At 36.6% G+C, this 14,623-nt stretch overlaps 1 protein-coding gene across 1 annotated transcript; it reads right to left on the reverse strand.

The window, feature by feature from the left end:
* Positions 1-2,860: 2,860 nt before the first annotated feature.
* On the reverse strand, positions 2,861-14,618 carry exoc3 (exocyst complex component 3). Its single transcript, XM_079612778.1, has 13 exons — positions 14,398-14,618; positions 13,340-13,488; positions 13,043-13,262; positions 11,090-11,771; positions 9,643-9,760; positions 9,146-9,271; positions 8,963-9,063; positions 8,742-8,852; positions 7,095-7,236; positions 6,879-7,001; positions 6,153-6,314; positions 4,406-4,527; positions 2,861-3,689 (listed from the first exon to the last, which is right to left on the reverse strand). The coding sequence occupies exons 2-13, from the start codon at positions 13,481-13,483 to the stop codon at positions 3,485-3,487; spliced, it is 2,256 nt and encodes a 751-aa protein (XP_079468904.1). The 5' UTR covers positions 13,484-13,488; positions 14,398-14,618; the 3' UTR covers positions 2,861-3,484.
* Between the last annotated feature and the right edge of the window lie 5 nt (positions 14,619-14,623).

Consider the following 14,623-nt stretch of genomic DNA (forward strand, 5'->3'; position numbering starts at 1 on the left):
AATGATCTTAATGTTATAGTTTAAATGGATTGTAAGAGGAATTTAGTTTTAGGTTCAGAATAGTTTATTGTTGTCAGAAGGATTTTATTCAAGCTGAGGTTCTCATTAGCAGCGTCTGGCGAAGATGATGAGAAAATGAAACTTACTTGAGTCCTGTAGTGCAGTATTTTTATTTTATTTTTTCTGACACGGGTGAATCTTTATAGGCTTTTATACATGCTACGAGAGAAAACGACAAGGAAAAACACTGCAAAGGAATATTTTGGAAGTTCTTGTTTTGTTTTTGAAACTGTGCGTGTTCTCTTCCTGACAGCAGAGGACGTTTCCGAGGGCTTATAATGATGCTCTTACAACATGATGCGCTGCTGGTTTGCCCTGTTCTCCTTCTCAACGCGATGCACTACAACTGTTGTTCTCTGAAAAATGTGAGTCAGGTGTTTGAAATGCACTGAAATAGCCAGATCTGCAGTACTGCCGCTCATTTACACCTCTGACCACTAGAGGCCGCCATAGTTTCTCAGTTCAGGAGACTCTTTAAAGGGATAGTTCACCAATTTTTTTTATTTTTATCACTTACTCACCCTCAAGTTGTTCCAAATCTGTATGTTTCTTTATTCTGTTGAACACAAAATATATTTTGAAGGATGTTGATGGTAGCCGTTGACATCCATTGTATTTTTTTTACTCTTACTATGAAAGTCAATGGCTACCATCAACTGTTTGATTACCAACAATCTTCAAAATATCATCTTTTGTGTTCAACAGAAGAAAGAAACTCATTCAGGTTTGGAACAACTTGAGGGTGAGTGAGTTATGACAACATTTTCATTTTTGGGTGAACTATCCCTTTAAGACTTTTTGAGTCAGACAAAATTCTTCATCCATGTTCATCCCAAGCCTAAAGCACTGGTAGAGGAAATTAAAATGTAATTTCGACACAAGTTACTTTCTAACAAAGAAAGAAGAGTTATTTTTTAATGCAGGACAGCTTTGAGCATCCATAATATCTTGCTTGTGTGTTGAAAACATTTGTCTGCGAACTGTCAAAGAACCAGAAGGCGAACATTTGTGCCTATTGACATGCAAGCAGCTGGAAGTGTGTTGGAAATAATAAAAAAAAGTCTTAATTCTTTATGTTTAAAGTACATATTTAAAAATTCAAAGTTGTATTTCTGAAATCATATTGCAGTCTTGCCAAAGCAGCCCTAACTTTTGTTTTTCTTTTTTATATAAATATATAAAAAAATATATATATAAGCAGATTTGGCATGTTTGTATTGAGAAAAATACATGAAAGGATTTTATTTTGATATTTTCATGAGATTTTGCTGAAGGGCTCAAGGCCTTTAATGCTTGTCCAGGAGTTTTTAGCACATTTCTGGTTCGTAACACGCGGTGGTTAGACGAGTCGCTTTCCACAACAGTGTTGCAGGTTTTTAAATGTGCTTTCATTTGGTTTGGTAAATTGTTACTAATCTGTAAATAGACTCGAAAGGGAGTTCACTACTCGAGGTTCAAACCATGTCGACTGTATTCGTTACACTTTTTATAGATTTATGAAGCTGTACTGTATGGACGAGGTTTGATATCTGCCTCTGAGTTTACGTTTACTGTATTTCATATGTAAATGTTGATTAATCTGTACTGAGAGGTCAAATTAATCTGATCACGTTTGCATTTTTTGGCAAATTGATCATTTCTGTCAAGAAATATTAGCAATAAATATAAATAAATACAAATTTGTGGTGTTGCTTTTGATTTGAAATCTTGTCAAGTGATGCATTGTGGGTAGATTACTTACAAATTGGAGTCGGTTACTGATTCCAAATTACATTACACACTTTAATAACACATTTTAGGTAATCTGACTACTTTTAGATTACTTTTGATCTAACTCATTTATCACACTTATTTGAAAAGGAAAATCTTGCACCATATTGATATAAACACACAAAGAGAAAGAAAATACATTCCCTTCTTTATCAACAACATGCATTAGACATTACGTCAGAGTTTCCCAGACTGGGGTTCGTGCAGTTTAACGAAAAGCTGATCATTAAATCATAAAAATGTCAAATTAAAGTAATAAAAAAAAAAAAAAAAAACTGCATGTCATGTGACCATTAACAGACATAAGAGAACCTGCAAATGTGTTTAGGTTAATGATTTAATTAATTTGTAATTTCAGGGGGTACTTCAAGTAAATATATTTGGTCAAAGAAGTAATAGGCCACATGGTTAAACGACTCATTGAGAGACAATTCAAATAAATATGAATGTGTCCGTCAGGAGCTGATTAGATATGCAATATTGAGAAAACAAAACAAAATGACTTGACTTCTGTAAATACAGTGGTCAAATCTCAGGTTTCCGAGTGATTTTAGCCTTCTGAAATTCCACAGAACATACATTTTTGGAATGTGATTACGTAATCCAGATTACATGTCATCAGTAACTGCCCAGCACTGGTCGCATACTACTTCAAGCAGAATGCATATTTTCTTGACAATTATTTGATCATACTGACATTTTACACACAAATTGGATGAGGTCACTTAACAATGTGAAAAAATACCTACTATTTCACTTAAAAGTTCTGGAAACACCAACCGAGTAAATTATGACAAATGGGTGAAATATTACTTTTAAGAACAAAAGATGTATCTGTTAACAGTTGATGTACTGTGAACTAATTAACTAACATTAAAAAAGGTTAATAAATGGATTTTGTTAATTCATTGTAAGTCCTTGTTAGTTATAACTAATGTTTACAAATGAGACCATATTGTAGTCTTGCTGTTTAAAAAAAAACATTTGAACTGGGCACCACTGCCTGAATTAAATATACTTGACAGCAAAGTGGCTGTTTGAACGGTTTATTGCATAATGTGACATTCATTCTTAAAATAAAATATGAAGCAGTTTGCTAGTATCTGAACACAGTCATTCAATCCCAGTTATGGCACGGTGTAATCAAAATTGTATCAGTTACATGAAGATTTGAATAATTACATGTCATCCCGCGGTCAGATGCTCGTCCTGGAGTGAGCTGCAGTCCTGCACGTCTCCCATGAGCACAGCCAATGAGAAGAGAGGGATGATTAAACATTGCAATAGTCACGCAAGCTGCCTGTTCCTCATAAGCTGGCAGATCCAGGGCATGTGTGTGTGTGTAAACAGAGATGACCTGTGGTCTAATCCAACATCATACATCATTCAGTGTGGATTACTTAGTGTTTATCCAGATTTTATTGAAATGAAAGCTGACGTGATGAATTCAGTGTTTTGTTACAGATCTGGAATTCTGGAAATGTTTCTGTACATCAAGTCATCATAAATCCTCAAAGCCGTCTGCAGAGAGAGCGACCTCAATAACATGAGCTGCTGCCATTCAAACACACAACATCATCCACTTACATTGCAGTGAATGTATTTCCAAAGTGCATTAAGGGGATCTCTAAGCTTCCTGGGGTCAAAGGTCAGATTATTTCAGCAGTTTAGGTACAGTCATAGAGGTCATGGCGGTCATGGTGGTCATGGTGCTGGAAGGCACGGTGATGTCTCTGAAGACCGGCTGAGACACAGAGGAAGAGGACGGTTTGTTCTGGTTCAGAGTCTCTATGATCGTCTGTCTCATTTCTCGACTGGCATCACCGCGGACAGCTAACAGGGCCAAGATGTGTTCCTCTCTGATGGAGAAAGAAGAAGAGAGAGACGAAGACCTTATGTTTAAATGTAGAACTCCATTCAAGTCACTGGTAATGATCGATAAAGTTAACTAAAAGAGAAATTAGTTGAGCTAAAAATCAAAAGAAAGAAATGAGAAACTATATTTTGCTTAAAGAAAATGGGCATCACCGTACATTTATTTTACACAGATATTTTCATGACAATTTATGTCCATTTTCCCTTCAATTACTAATTACGCCAATGTGTCTGATTATATAAGAAATTATTATTTATAGGCTTATTACTATTATTCTAATGCAGTAATGTACTGTTTTTTTATTAATCATAATTAAAGGGAGTACAACAAATAGTACCATGATGTATATAAATTATTTACAATATAGATAAATGTCATTCTCATTTCTGTAATGGATTTTGTTTTTCATTACCGTAATGTAAATGTCATTACAGTAATAAATGGTAGTTTTGATAATTGGTAATGATTGATAATTATCACAGTAATATCATCCAAATGCTAAAAATCTTAACGGCCCTTAAAACAGGCTAGCGTAATTAAAATTAGATAAAATACAATAAAAAATATTCAACACATTTTCACCAATAATTTCATAATTTTGTGGTGAAATATGACCAGCACAAGATCTTATCAGAGTTTATGTGAATCTCACAAACCCTGTAATCTGTACAAGTAGTTTATAAAGTAATGAAGTCTGACCTGATGTCGGGATATTTGGACACCAGGGTGGACACCTCCAGGTAGAGCAGCGCAGGATCGGTCAGTTTGAAGACCTCAGCGATGGCACTGATGGAGTCACACAGCCGGTCTGAGTCCTCTCCCTGAACACACACAAAAAAGCTTCAAAACGAGCTCTTTAAAAAGCTGCTGGTGACGTGTGATCAGACGCAGTTCTGGCTTATTTGGTGCTCTAAGAGAAATCAGACATTACATCGGCTACGGTGATATTATTGTAGAACTATATAATTTTTTTTATAACACCTAGAATTAAATTATTGAATAAATAGGCTACCTATTTACAATAAGTATGTAACAAACTCGTTTTAGCATGTTGTTAACATGTTTTAACACATTGTTAACATGAATTAGCATGTTTTAACACATTGCTGGAATACATTAGCATGTTTTAACACGTTGCTAGCATGTCATAATCATAAGGTAGTTGCTAGGCTTTGCTAGAGATAGATACTTGGTGGATGAAGCTTAAAGTCCCCCTGAGGTGAAAATCAAGTTTTGAATGTTGTTAATATGTCTATGTGGTGTTTTTAATAAGCACATCATGTGCAAATTCATAAGTCAACATCATTGCTAAGTATTTTCTCTTTAAAACTGCGGTGAACCAAAAACAGTCTAAAAAACGCTGCCTTGTAATCAGATCAACGTGCCGGCAGGCTTTAGCATATCATTAACACAGAACTATCAGGGGAGTCTCAAGAGAAGCCAGGTTATCCCAGTATCGGGTTGATTTAGAAATATAGCGAGTGTATGATGTGTATTACAATGTTATGAACTATGTCTTTCTCCACTGACGTTCTGAGTTGTTCAAAGCGTTCCTGATGATTGTTTGAAGGCAGCTGTCTGTCTCTAAGATCGTGAAAGGGAACATAGTTTGTGTAACATTAGCGACACATTATAAGCTGTTTGATAATGTAGTCAAGCAAAAAGCTAATCATATTAATTACGGTTATGTGTCTGACATAGAGAGCGATACTATTGTGCAGCGTTTACCTCAGTAAGTTGGCCGAGTGAATCTGTCTCTGAGCTGGTGTGAGTGGAGTGGAGGCGGGGCTAATTAGCATATGCATGGCTCCGCGTATCGCTCCGTTTAATTAAAATCGTAAGTCGGATCAGTTAGAAAAGATATAACACATTTGTCAACAAGAGAACTTGCTGACTAAAACCAGCTTGAAAATGCTACCGAAATGTGTAGGCTACATGGAATTATTTGACATACAAAGATGGATCCTTCATTTCTTTGCCATTTAAAGGTACACTAGGTTATTTAATTGGTCAATCATGGGAGTTTATTCTGATAACTTTGGGCAACATTATTTAGGAAACAAGAGAATTCTAGAGCAAGAGCACACACACAAAAATATCTAAGGGAGAGCAGAGCCAATTCATAAGAGAAGACGGTATATGAAAGTGGGTGTCCAGTTTTGAGCGAAAGCAAAATCTAAGCAAATCTGCCTGTGAGCGGAGAGAGCTTCTTGCGCATTATTACATGGATGCGCTCTCGAAACTTGTCATTCAAAATAATGCCATAGTAACTGCCTCAAATGAACTAAAAAGAAGAGAAGAAAGTCATTTCTGAGAGTGGAAAGTGACCCCGCCACTGACTGTGATGCAAAAAATGCTAGAACACTTTGTAACACATTACAACACTGATTCACTTCTTGGATTATAGCAGAACATTCTAGAGTGTTTTTTTTTTTGTGAGACTCACAGCAGAAAGTTTCCTGAAGAGAAATTTGAACTGCTCTGCTTCTTTCATCATCCGTTCTGCTCCCTCCTTTCTTTCGTCAGCGTTCTTAAACGAGATGCGCTTCTGCATGATGGCTTTCAAATACTCCACCACCACCCGCCGATGAGCCTCACTCGTCATTTCCTGTTTAAAAACACATTAGCATTACTATATATACTGTGCAAAAACGTCAGCACGTTTTTTTTTTACAGAAATTAATACTTTTGTTCAGAGAGGATGCATTAAATTGATCAAAAGTGACCGTTAAGACATTTATAATGTTCTCAAAAAATTTTCTTTCAAATAAATGCTTTTTTTTGTAACCTTCTATTCATCAAAGAATCCTAAAAAAAGGTATCGTGGTTTCCACAAAAATATTAAGCGGCACAACTGTTTTCAACAAATGTTTCTTAAGCACCAAATCAGCATGACTTCTCAAGGATTATGTGACACTGAAGACTGGAGTAATGATGCTAAAAAATCGAAAACAGTTATTTTAAATCCTAATAATATTTCACACTATAGCTGTAATTTTGATCAAACAAATGCAGCCTCGGTGAGCATGAGTAATGAAAAATAATAAAACTTTTAAAGGATAGTGACACATGATTCTTTCAAAGAAGGAACAGTTCTTTGATCTTATCAGCATTATGACAAATAAAACTACTATAAGAGGACACTTATTCTGAAAGGTTTGAGTGTGCAAACCTGATTATACGGCTTTTTAATTTTGGAGAAGTCGTTAAAGTAGTCTTCCACTGTCACACAGATGGTGTCTACAGCATGAGAGCCTGCCAACCACTTCCGGGTCAGCAGTTCATTAAGATGATGCTGTCGAGAGAGCAAGAAGCAGTCAAAATTTAGCATGTTTATCCCAGTCACTAAACCTTAACAACTGACCGTACACAACAAGAGCGCATTTACCTCCAAATCCAGGAAGACTTCATCTAGCAGGAACTGGCAGCCCTCTCTAGCCACATCATTCAGGACCTTATCTATGGCGGCGTCGTTCTGAGTGCTTTCAGTCGACTGAGAGTACTTCCTTTTCAGGCTATTTATAGACTCTCTGACAACAAACATTGAAATTAATTCAAACATTAGCTTGGTTCATTAGCAGTCTATTATAGACGATAAGAATATGCAAGGAATAATTGACGATAGGCTGTTGAATTATTAGAAAATAATGAGTCTGTGTGTCTCTCAACTGTTCGGCAGCAGCGTCTCTACTAATAGTGAAACTGTAAGTGTATCTGCTTCAAGAACAGCAGCGTTATTACCTCGCTAGTGAGAGATGGCATGTAGCTTTTAAGTTGCTAAACTATTTACTGATAAAATCGTCAGAGCAGCGCTGACAACACGTTTCTGTGCGAGTGTGTGTCTGTACTGTATGTGTGTGTGTTTGAGCAGAAGAAAGAGTGTGTGCTTTCCGTATAAAATAAAACGCAATTTTGTGGCACAAAACATGGAAATAATTAGTTGTTTTTATCTTATTGTTTACTATATTTATTTGCTTGGTCAGGTTTGGTTATTTTGCTGTTGTAGTCTGTAAGGACCTTTGAAATGACTGAAATCAAGACCTGCCTGGAACTACTTTAGCCGTGCGTTTCCCTGAAAATAGTTGCGCACCTTAGAAAGTTTGTCAACCAATCAGATTCAAGCATTCAACAGCCTTTTCTGACATTAAATTAGATCAAACTGATTATAAAGGACAATTCCAGCGAAAAATTAACCTGGGGTAATTAACACATGGTTATCGAGTCGATCGTTCTCTGGGATGTGTTGTCATGATAATCGAATGTAAAGAGTTTTATCTCTAAAAACAGATTAGCTTATAACGCTAGTATATGGGGCATTGAATATAAGTAAAAGGAAATCGCTAGTTAATACCACTAACACGGCTCAAAATAGCCTCACACTAACACCGTAGCATAATGAGGGTCCCTACATGCAAACCGAAGCATTGAGAACTTTGTAAGTGTACAGACAGTTTAATAAGAAGATACTTTATAAAGACAGTACACGTCGCGTATACAGGCAGGAGCCATCTTTGGAAAACAGACTCGACCAGTCGAGCCACGAACGCCGTGCTAAGTGAGCTGGTCGATAGGTTTAAGTCACAGTTCAGCTCACTTAGCACGGCGTTCACTGCTGAGTACTTGTATTTAACGTTACTGTCGCAAATACCACTCACACAGAGCCGTCTCTGCACTCTTCCGACCACGCTTTCTTCGTCGACTCTGCCATGATGATTCATGTTTGAAATGTGTGCTAGTGTCTTCCATAGAGGCTGCTTCATATGTTGTTGATGTATGTGACGTCGTGCCGTAAAGCAAGTCGTGATTCTCGCGGGATTTGGCGGGGCGCCACCACTCAAACCTGCATTGCTGGTTTAGCCAGCGGCGTGAACCCTGCTTTGCTATCGGGATGATTCGCTCTACTACGAGTTCGTTTACGATCGAAAAACTTCAAAGCTGTTATATTAAAGTGCAAATCCTGCATAGTGTGCCTTTAAGAAGTATAGAATAATGTAATGTGTTACTTAAAAATTCAATAAATGATTAAGACACTCACTTGAAGGTTTGACAGTTGTTGATGATGGCAATCATGTACTGAACGTAGCACTGCGGAAGCTGACGATCTTTCAGATGTTCGTCCTTATAGGCGATCGCCTCCTCTCGGTACCTGAATACACATGTACGAAGGGTGAAAGTGTGCCTGTTACTGAGCTAACACAATAATAATAAACGGTGGGGAAAAAAATAAATAAAATGGGTAGTTTGAGATCACAATACCTAACTAGGAATGAGTTCATCTGCTTCAGACAGACTCTCAGCACCTGCTCTTTAAAGGTCTCGTTGATCTGAGCGGCCACCTGGAGATTCTGCTCAAACATCTGATCATAGAGAGGGACATTTGAATGAAAAGACCTCGTGTCAGTGGGTGCATGAAAGCATGAGGCCAGATAGAAGTTGTACCTGGAAGACAATAGCAGGTAAGGTGGTCTGGTAGTAGCCGTTCTGGTCGCCCTCAGGCTCTGTCTCCTTCTGCCAGTCTTTCTTGTCCGTTTCTAGAGCTTTGCGCAGCCAGCCTGTGATGTTTGACTAGAGAAATGGAAAAAAATAGACTTGCTGAACTGACAATGCACGTGCATGCACAAAATTCAGTGCTGGGTAGATTACTCACAAATAGTAGTCCATTACTGAATACAAATGACAAGAAAACTATAGTTAGTAACTTAATCAATTACATCTGACTACTTTTAGATTACTTTCGACTTTACTTTTTATCCTTAACTTGTTTATCACATACATTTGAATAAGATAATCTTTTACATGTACATCATTTTTTGAATCAGATTACATATAATAAGTTACTTCCCAGCACCGACAATATTTCAAAAGATTAAACACTAAAACGAAAGGCTGATAATATCAGAATTTTTAAGCCAGTGCTGCAGACTTGAGGAACTCACAGTGAACGTCTTGAGGTATTTGCCCAGCAAATCATCCACCACTTTTTCAGGCAACAGCGGCTCCAACTTCTTGACGTCACACTCGGGCTGCAGATCAGGATCACCCATCATATCCACACTGCCAAAGACAGAATCAGACATACAAATGCTCATGAATTACACCTGATTCTTTCCTCAATTTGGTTGAATGTGTTAATTGGCAAGACAAAACACATGCAAATGATAAACTTTGCAATTAATCCGCAAAGCACATGCGGATTACACAAGTTAGGTGAGAATGTTCTTACAGTAATTGTCATGATAATAATGCCATGATAATAATATTAAATAGTTTCCTATTTCTTCCTTTTTTTGGCATGAAATAAGACAAGGATAAGATCTATAGATCTGTAGGCTATGCAAAGAAATAAAAAATATAATGCCTAGTCCATATAATGCATCCGTACTTGTCCTACCACAGAACTTCAGCATGTGAAACGGCACCAAACGCAGAACTGCCTGTCTCTCTCTCCTGCTGTTTAGATCAACTACACATCAGTGTATTAATCTCCCTGACTTCCTGTGAGCGCACACAATGTGATGGTCTGTTTTGAGTCCATCAGTCAGATTTCTCCGTTCTGCTTTAAATATTGAGCTAATTGCTCTCTGCTGCGCTTTGACAGACTGATCTGCCACTGAAGAATGCAATGCTGAGTTAGAGAAGCAACTACTACAACATCACAGAGGGTAGTTTTCCATCAAGCAAATGTTTTCTTTACAAGGAAAATCTACTATGTTTACTATTTGCAAAAGGCTATTTGCTAAAGGCTGCAAAGAATCGTAAATACAGAGAGAACGCTGTGTGAAAATCTGAAAATCCTTTATGTTTGTAGTCAACATTTCAAACTGGATGACCACGAACACAGTGTTTTAGACCAAACAGAAAGGAAAAAAATGGAAAAAATGCCGTTCTGTCAGTTCCGCCGAAGCTTACAAGTAATAAAGCTGTTGCCATAGTGATCCATTTTGACCATAATGCCGTTTAAAGAGTAGACAAGGTATGATACCATTTTCAGTGATAAACCTACTCTTTCAACTGTTCTGTTAATAACCCTCTGTCGATCTGATTGTCTGTGGGAGGGGATTCAAAAATGTGGAAGTACAATCTGTAGTTTTCACGAAAGCCTTGGAGCGTTTGGCGTCATCCAGCGGACTTTAGCTGACAAATAAACAGGAATTTCTCGGTCCTGGTAACACTGAGAAAGAGTAAACATTGTACATTTACATATACTACCGACACTGTAACAACACAAAGCGTGTTAAAAATCGGCAAAGGTACAAAGTAACCGTACTGCAAGTTAGCACCCAATGTGCCATTAAAATATCATAATTATTCAGTTTTCACAATCATTGCTGTCACTCCAGAGCACGCAAGTACTATGATAAACACAGTCCACTTGTATCATACCTTTTATACGTGTTGAGGACCCATGTGAGAAGAGACACAATCTCATTGGCTTCTAGATCCTCTGCTGCGAGCTCCTGCACCCGCGCCGACACCGACTTATGATAGAGGTCGAAGAACACCTGGAAGGTGTTGTAGTGAGGAGGGAAGCACTGTACCATCATGATCTTCACTATGATCAGGTCGTCCAGTACGTACTTCCTCATGATCTCCAGCAACCTCACCAACCACATTTTGTCAGACTCGCGTGTTTCTGACTGCGTGCTCTCGATGCGACCGCTCACGGTGCCCTCCAGGACTTCATTCATGCGTTTTTTCCAGCATTTGGGCCTCCCAGGCGGGATGAACCCAGTCTGCTTCTTACGATCCAGCATCCTGCGGTCGATCTTCTCTTCGCGCTCGATGATTCGAACCACAGACACCAGCATGGTGGGGTCGCGGCGGACAGTGACCATGGCACGTTGGAGGACCATCCAGAGTTGTTTGGACAGTTCCTCCGACAGGCCCTGCACCTGGCCGAAGTAGCCACGAATGAGGTTCATGTCATGGACGTTCTTGCTGTCCATGCGGTACTGCTCGTACATGAGGTCGTCGCGGGAGCACTCCAGGTCCATCAGCTTGCGGTGAGCTTGAAGCAGCTCGCCCTGTTCGATCAGATTCTGAGTCTCTTGTACAATCTCAGGTACTGTAGAGAAAAATCAAATATGGGTCAACAAATTAAAATTATACCAATATAGCATCTAGCATCAATTCTAAAATAAAGATGTATTAAAAAATGTATTAAGTAAAATAAAATAACCAAAAATAAATATTTATAAATGTATAGATAAATATTTTTTTACAAATAAATATTTTTAAAAACAAAAATAAGTAAACAAATAAACAGGCTGTATAATCAAGTATTAAAAATCACTCAAATATTGTATTGTATTGTATTAAAAAACAACCTATAAATGTGCAATCACCTGAAAAAATGTCTAATAAATAGTCAAAATTAATGTTTTATCTAACTAAATAAATAAATTAAATTAAATATTTTTATTGTATTTATTCAAAAATAAGGAAATAAAAATAAAAGGGAAAAAATAAGAAAAACAACGTGTAAATGTGCCATCAACTTACAAATAGCTAATAAATATATATATTTTAAATGAACTAACTAACTAACTAACTAACTAACTAACACTAACTAACTAACTAACTAAAATGCATTGGGGAACTAAATATTGTTTGGGAAAACAGCCTGTAAATCACCTGATAAATGGCTAATAATTTTAATCATATATATTAAAATAAATAATAATTTAAATAAAATAGAATAAATTTAAAAAAATGCATATTAATTTATATACCAAAATCAGAAAACAACTGTTAATAAATAAATAAATAAAGTAAATACAAATATTCTTGGAGAGAAAAAAAACTTAACAAAAAACAGACACCATCTTATTGTTATTAAAAACAATAACAATATTAAGTAAATAATAAATATGCTAAATTACTACAAATTGGGAAAAACACATTGTTAATCTGCAATTAACTGAAAAACAACCTGTAAATGTGCAATCATCTGATAAACAGCTAATACATTTTATTTTATATATTCAAATAAATAGTTTACATTTTTAAATAAAATTGAAATAAATACATAATAATTTATATATTAAAAACAGAAAAACAACATGTGAATGTGCAATAAAAATAAATAAATAAATAGTAGAAATAAATACAAATGTTTGAGAAAATAAACTTAAAAAACAGACCATCTTAGAAAAATAATAACATTATTATTATTCTAATTAAGTAAATAAATAAATGACAAAACAAACTGTTAATCTGCTAATCTGCAATTAACTAAAAAAACAGATCCTATTTTTAATCTCGGTTACATGACATTATTTACATGATATTATTTATTTGATCCTGTACATTAATTGAGCAAGCATACGTCCTCACCTGAGAAAATGTTTTTGAGGTTCTCCACGGCTGAAGCCAGCTGACTGTGCTGAACCACGGCGTCTTTCACATCCTTCAGATTCTCTATGGTGTTGATGCTCTGCCTCCAGTCTTTACTCACATCTGCCAGAGAGTTCTGGATGTCTTTCACATCACACAGAGCATTATGGAGCTGCGTGAGGCCTGTCCGTACCCCATCCAACTGAGACTGAATGGCAGCCTGATGAAGAGCATGGTTTGGTTTAATGAACTGGTAAAAGCAGTCGCAATAGATCAGTTAAATGGAAATGGCGTCACCTTTAATCTTGCTTCCACGGATGCTTTCTTCCGCGCCTCTCTCCGTCTGTACTGCTCCACTTTGTCCAGCTGGTCAGAGCGCTGAAGCATCCCAGCAACCCTCTGCACCGCCGTGGCAACGGCCTCTCTGTTCGTCTCCTCCATAGTAACTGCGGCAGGGTTGACAAAAACACAAGGGTTACGAGTGCTGAAAATGGCCCAAACCGCAGGTCAAAATGTACTGAATGACCCAACGCCAATAAAAAGGGTTAAATGTACTCAAAATTATTGAAAGAGCAGTAAATGGCACAAATAGCAGTAAAGGTACTACGGTTATGGGTTAAATGCACTGCATTTAATTATCATTGTGATCCTATTATAGTTTTTATTAATATTTTTAATTTGCTTTTATTTCCATATTTCCTTAATTTAATTTAAGTTTTAGTAATTTTATGATGTTTATATACTTATATATATATATATATATATATATATATATTACGTTTTATAATATTTTTTATTTCAGTTTTAGTTAGTTTAGTACATCAAGGTGAACTAAATGAAAACGATAAATTAAAAATGTTTTATTTTATTTTAAGTAAAAAACTATTTTTTTATGGTTTTAGTAAACTATAATAATCCTTATTCTATGAAATAAATCAGTGAAAGTTAAATTTACTTATTGTGCTTTGTACACGTGGTGTGTACTTAAGTCTTTTAATATTAAATGTGTTTTTGCATTCTTGTATCGTTGATATTTTCATTTCATATATTCATATCGTGCATTTGAGTATCTGTATTTATGTGTTTGCAGCTGGCACTGGCAGTAAGCAAACTAACACAAACAGATAAAGACAGTTGCGAACACCTGCTCGACATAGGTATGGTTTAGGGAAAAGATACAATAAAACTGTAACCTGTTTAATTTATTGTAATAATCGCATACATCGCGCTGAATTTCTGTGCAGAAAGGCCAACAGTGACAGATGCTAACTGGCTAACTACATTAGCAATTCAAGAGGTCTGCGCTTTTTCATGTATCTATCGTTTAATTCCCGAGGTCATGTGAATGTACTTACCCGGACGTGGTGTTCGTTGTACGTGCTGTGAGATGTTATAATCTGTTCATTGATATTTTATTTTCATGTATGTTTATTTTGTTCATTTACTGTCATAACAGCTGCGTCTTCCTGGAGTCGCCCAACTCTCATCAGTCAGTCAGATGACTGCGCCTGTGCTAGAGCATCAGCTGTGCGCAGGCTTTACGCAAATAACACTTTCACAGATCACGAGCACAGTCAACAT

Source organism: Phoxinus phoxinus (genome assembly GCF_949152265.1).
Source record: "Phoxinus phoxinus genome assembly, chromosome: 5".
NCBI lineage: Eukaryota > Metazoa > Chordata > Actinopteri > Cypriniformes > Leuciscidae > Phoxinus > Phoxinus phoxinus.

What these genes read in the sequence shown, in the direction of transcription:
- exoc3 (XM_079612778.1), bottom strand. Translation starts at nt 13,483, where the DNA reads ATGGAGGAGACGAACAGAGAGGCCGTTGCCACGGCGGTGCAGAGGGTT. An exon ending in ATGAACTCATTCCTAGTTAG is followed by an intron (nt 8,853 to 8,962) that starts GTATTGTGATCT and finishes ATGTGTATTCAG; the next exon opens with GTACCGAGAGGAGGCGATCG. An exon ending in AAGTCTTCCTGGATTTGGAG is followed by an intron (nt 7,002 to 7,094) that starts GTAAATGCGCTC and finishes CTCTCTCGACAG; the next exon opens with CATCATCTTAATGAACTGCT.